This window comes from Lynx canadensis, chromosome D4 (assembly GCF_007474595.2).
Source record: "Lynx canadensis isolate LIC74 chromosome D4, mLynCan4.pri.v2, whole genome shotgun sequence".
NCBI lineage: Eukaryota > Metazoa > Chordata > Mammalia > Carnivora > Felidae > Lynx > Lynx canadensis.
The window spans coordinates 50,211,063-50,217,062 of NC_044315.2; the positions used below are offsets into that span (position 1 = coordinate 50,211,063).

The window sequence follows — 6,000 nt, forward strand, 5'->3', positions numbered from 1 at the left end:
TAAGAGTCATTCTTAACCTGTCTCCTGACACCACTAGATGCTTTCTATGCAGTAATCCCCCACTAAAGGCTAGATTCCACACAGGGCTTGTGTCCTCCTAAGCCAGTGTACTGTTAGCTTTGACAAAATGCCATGTCTCTGGGGAGGTAGAGCAGATTCCACACAGCCTGGCCAGAGCTACGGTGCAAGGTTGGAAATAGACCACCACAGTCTATCCACCAAGGCTGGCACTCATCCTGCAGAACTTTCCAACTGTGTGTGTTGAGAAGTACGTGTCAGCCTGTGCAAGGCTCAGCCCCCCGAACTATCCCCATGTTCTAACTTCTCCTATCAGGAAGAATGAGGTGGTCTTGTGGCCACCAAAGTGTGTGGCAAGGTAGGTGTGGCCCCATGAATCAGCAGGAGATTCGTGTGTTACCCCCCAGTGCTATCAGGAAATGGTGCTTTGATGACTGGTCTACTTCTACAATGCTTTTGGGAGCAAAAATTAGCAGCATGTAAAAGAGGGGAGTTCAGCACAGTCCTTTTGACTCTAGATGAATCTGCTCCCACGTTTCCTGTTCAGAAACCGTGATCCATGGAATCCCTTGGATCTGAGGACATTCCTTGACCCTCCTACTACTTCACTCTGCCCTTGCTGGCGCTCAGCTCTGGTTAGTGTGCTGTCATAGCAGTTCTTCTCTGCTGGAAAGGACTAAACAACTTCTCCAATATGTTTGCCTCTTTTCTCCCAACAATCCCAAATGCAGCACAGACAGGACTTCCCCAAATTTCTCTGTGTCACAAGTGATCAGAAAGTTGATGTATTTTCTTATCCAAAGATTTTGAAGTGGTTACCTTTTTTTCTCTCAAAGATGATTGAACATCACCTTGACAATAGGGTAGATGCGAGTGACCTCTTGAGGGCAGGATAGGTAGAAAATGTGCCATTACTGGTGTCGACACATCAGATGTTCTTGATTCCACTCAAAGAATTCATTAGGTAGTGAAACAAACTGACAGCTTCTTCAAATCTTGTTGGCCTTTTCACGAGTTATTGGAAGTAAGAGCTACCATCTAGTGAGGGTCAACCATACTGTATACAACATGTTGCTAAACATTGCTAAAAAGCCTGTTCCCTTTTTGTAGAAGTGGAAATTGGCTGGGTGAAGTTGAGTAATTAAGAAATTGGTGAAAAGTGACAGAGCAGGGATGTGACTTGAGGTTCATTTGTCCTCAGAGCCCTGATTTTTCCCACAACACCACACTTGACAGCTCCTCAATTATTTTAGGAAGCCATTTTGTCCTCTCACCAGCCATCTCCGCATTAAACCGGGAAGGAACAAATGTTACCAGAAGCTGTTTAAAATAATTAGATTCCTAGCTTGTAAGTGTTTACCCCACACTCCCAAACATACAAACACAACAGCAGGATCTGAGAGGGCAACTATCCAATATAAACTTTCAGGGCTACTACAATAGCTTTGGAAATAAGCCAATGATTATACTAGCATTGCATTTGGTTTCTTAATCTCTCCTAGAAAACTTCTTATCAAACAATGAGGTGGGGTCAGTGTTATGGACCTTTCGTGTGTTTTGCCTCCCTAGAAGCTTTTATTTGTATTCATCCCTTCCAGCCAAAAGACTTCAACCATACGGGTCATCTGTCAGTGGCCACATTCACCATCCACCGGGTCCTCCCCCCTGACTCAGGGGTCTGGGTCTGCAGTGTGAACACAGTGGCTGGGATGGTGGAAAAGCCTTTCAACATTTCTGTTAAAGGTAAGCTCCATTTTATAGAAGTAGAGCTTGTATCCTTTATGTATCATTGGGTGCTGCTCCAAGATAGAAATGTTATCTGAGCACTAAGATGATGTTAGGATATTTTCCAGGATAGGAAACCTTTTTTTTTTTTTAATTTTTTTTTTCAACGTTTATTTATTTGTGGGACAGAGAGAGACAGAGCATGAACGGGGGAGGGGCAGAGAGAGAGGGAGACAGAATCGGAAACAGGCTCCAGGCTCTGAGCCATCAGCCCAGAGCCTGACGCGGGGCTCGAACTCACGGACCGCGAGATCGTGACCTGGCTGAAGTCGGACGCTCAGCCGACTGCGCCACCCAGGCGCCCCTCCAGGATAGGAAATCTTAACAACTTTTTATATGCATGAAAATGGAAGGGAGGAATTAAGTATATGACCTGTGGAGTCACACAGCCCTGGGTTTAATTTTTGTCCCTAGTAGCCAGACACCTGTCTATAGCCCTGAGCAATTGAATTTAACCTCCGGGAGCCTATCTTTATTTGAAAATAAAGCTTAGTTTATCTATCTCTCAGTGTTACTGTGAAAATTTGTTAAATATGTAAAAACACTTGGAGTTGTGTCTGGAACAACATGTCTTATAGTGTTAATATTTCATGAAAAGTTTGACTTCATTCTATTCACTATTGCACAGGATAATTTGGCAAATACTTTGAGGCTTACTCATTTATTATGAAATCCAGACTATGCTATATAATGAACATGAATGATTTCTTTCACATATTCAGCATTGTGAGTATTCTTCCTGCTCTGAATTAGTATTTCAAAATTCAAATTAATCTAAGTGGGTGTATGTACATTCTTGGCTTGAGCGGAAGAAGCAATGTGGAGGTAAATCCAAGTTAGCTTGGCTGGTATACATGGATACCACAAGGAATTTTAAATGTCAGCTTCATTTTATTAAAACGTGTTTTAAAAACGTTTATTCATTTTTGAGAGAGAGAGACAGAGCATGAGTGGGGGGAGGGGCAGAGGGAGAGGGAGACACAGAATCTGAAGCAGGCTCCAGGCTCCGAGCTGTCAGCACAGAGCCCGATGCAGGGCTCAAACTCACAAACCACGAGATCATGACCTGAGACGAAGTCGGATGCTTATCTGACTGAGCCACCCAGGTGCCCCAGTATTTTTTTTTTTAATGTTTATTTTTTATTAAAAAAATTTTTTTTAAATGTTGATTTATTTTTGACAGAGAGAGTGACAGAGCATGAGTGGGGGAGGGTCAGAAAGAGAGACACAGAATCTGAAACAGGCTCCAGGCTCTGAGCTGTCAGCACAGAGCCCGACACAGGGCTCAAACTCACAAACCGCGAGACCATGACCTGAGCCAAAGTTGGATGCTTAAATACCTGGGCCATCCAGGCGCCCCTAAATTTGTCAGTTTCTTATGAACTCATTTAGACAAAAACAGCAAACAGCTCTCTGATATGTGTTGTAGAAAGAAAAGGCACCAAGCTAAGTGCCTCACATACCTCATCTTATTTAATTTTTATAAGAACTGTGGGTGATAGATGTTGTTATGACCACTTCACCAGTCAGAAAACAAATTCAGAGGGGTTAGTTAACTTGTGTAAGGTAGCATATCTCTTAAGAAGTAAATCTGAGTTTTGAACCCGGGTCTCCTGACTCCAAATACTCCACCATCTTTTCTAGACCATTTTATTTTCTGAGTCTGTTGTGTTAAAGATTAAGAAGCAAGATAACCAACGCTGACTTGTATTTGACCCATTTTGCTACTTGATTAGGAATCTTTGGGCTATCCCAGAGCTAATTCCCATAAATGAAATAAATGTAAATGCCCAGAACCTAATCTTTTTTTGAAAGACCAATAACAACATTAGCCTGAATACAGCCTTATACATTTGGATTCTGTACCCTGAGGATCTGTGTAAACTGCCAAAGAATCTTTAATATTTTTTGGGTTACTGGAAAAAAGCCCTGATCTGTTTTATTCAGTAGAACATTCACACGATCAAAATAATTTCTTATATCTTGCGTGTTCTTGAAAGGAAGGAAATGATATGCAGACAAGACAAATTACCTTATTTTTAAGCTTGTTGGAATGTTTGCTGCCCATGGAAAATAAATAAGTCAAAAATAAACCATGTTGCTAAGATTCAGAAGAGTCAGTAGTTCTCATTTTTATTTTTTGGTGGAAGTCACAGCACACAGCATCAGTGCATAGAAGCATCTGTTTTACTAGGTTACCGATGCCTCTTCATGTCATAATTACTGATATCCATAAAATGAAAATAGCCATTAGGTAATTTAATCAGTGTCTTTAATCATAGTTGATACATTAAAAAAAAAAAAAAAGATGCAAGGCTTTTTGCTGCCAGAAAACAAGTTGGTACAACCACTTTGGAAAACTGAAAATACATACTAATCATTCACATACCTATGACCTGGCAGTTCTCCTAGATACATGCTCAAAAGAAATGAGGGTGTATGTTCAAAAAGGCATCTTCAATAATGTTCAGAGCAGTTTTATTCATAATAGCCCCAAATTGAAATTAACCCAAACATCCGTCAACATCATAAAGGATACATAAATTGTAGTATATTCATATACAACGGTTTGCTAGGGTTGCCGTACAAAGTTCCGTGGACTAGGTGGCTTAAACAATGGAAATTTGTTTTCTCAAGTGCTGGAGGCCAGGTGAGTGATTAAGGTTTCAGCAGAGCTGATTTTTCTCCTAAGGCCTCACTCCTTGGCTTATGAATGGCTCTCTTTTCCCTGTATTTTTCATATGGTCTTCCCTTTGTGTGTGTCCTGATTTAATCTTCTAAAGAGGACAACGGTTATATTGGATTAGGAACAGACCTAATGATGCCATTTTAACTTAATGACCTCTTTAAAGACCCTATCTTCAAATATATTCCAAGGTACTAGGGGTTAAGAATTCAATGTAGGATCTGTTTAAGTGCATAAGAGATATGCATACACATATGCATACACATAATAATTGTGTTTGGGGGAACACAATTCAGCTCATAACATCCTACAATGCAATATTAAATAGCAAAAAAATTAATTCCTGCAATAATACATAGACATAATATTGAGCAACAAAAATATATGCTTTATGATTCCATTTATATAAAGTTAAAAAACAGACAAACCTAATTGATAATGACAGAAGCCAGGAAAATAATTCCCTATTGACAGGGCAGGGGCACAAGAGTTCCCTTTCGGGAGGCGAGGAGGCGCTGGAAATGTACTGTGTTTCAGTCTGGGTCATGGTTACGTGGGTGTGTACCCAGGTAAAGTCCCTTGAGCTAAACACACTTAAGATTTTTGCACTTTACATTATGCATATCTCAATGAAAATTATTAAATTTTTTAATGGTTATTTTTGAGACAGAGAGAGACAGAGCATGAGCGGGCGAGGGTCAGAGAGAGGGAGACACAGAATGTGAAGCAGGCTCCAGGCTCTGAGCTGTCAGCACAGAGCCCAATGCGGGGCTCTAACTCACGGACTGTGAGATGTCCTGAGCCGAAGTCAAATGCTTAACCGACTGAGCCACCCAGGCTTTCCTCAATAAAAATTATTAACAGACAAAAAATAAAATGATAAATTACTAAGAGGTAGCTTTGGGGCAGTTTGTTTCATGCTTGTAAAAGTATCCCTTTTATAAGATACTGGTGTTAATAGCTATAATAAAATAAGCATTTGATGGTTTAAGCAAACAGGTGGTCTTATTTGATCATACAAGGGAAGCATGACTTAATGAATGAATTTACTCACAGCAGTGCCCTCTTCTCAGAAACTGCCCTAACTAAAAACACTGGCAGAATCTGAAAGACTCTACATACATAGCATACATTCTTGGGGAGGAAAAAAAACAGGTGTGCATTTTTAAGAAGGATAGGTTAGTGGAGCTACAGAACTCACTAGAAATTCAATTGACAAACATTACGCAGCACCTGGTAAACCTCCATGGTCTTTGTCCTTTCGGGGTTTAGAGTCCAGTGCAGTGTTTTACAACCTTTTTATCATTATCACCTCACCAAGGAGCCCCTTTAGAAATTTATTCCCAAACTCTCCTCCCAACACCATAAAATGTTAGTATCATGAATGTACTGCATATCTGTTTATGAACTTAGGCTCTTTCGAGGGTCACAAACCATTGTATTATCTGAGGCTTTTCCAATCATGCAAGAACCAATTTTAACCACCTTGGGGTTGCTATTTCACCCCATTG

The 6,000-nt window shown here is 40.5% G+C and overlaps 1 protein-coding gene across 1 annotated transcript in view; it reads left to right on the forward strand.

Annotated features, from left to right (window-relative positions):
• TEK (TEK receptor tyrosine kinase) overlaps nt 1–6,000 on the forward strand; it is an 82,937-nt gene that overhangs the window by 65,426 nt on the left and 11,511 nt on the right. Inside the window, exon 9 of the mRNA XM_030292816.1 lies at nt 1,617–1,761. Within this exon, the coding sequence (XP_030148676.1) occupies nt 1,617–1,761 (145 nt within the window). The remainder of the gene's footprint in view (nt 1–1,616; nt 1,762–6,000) is intronic.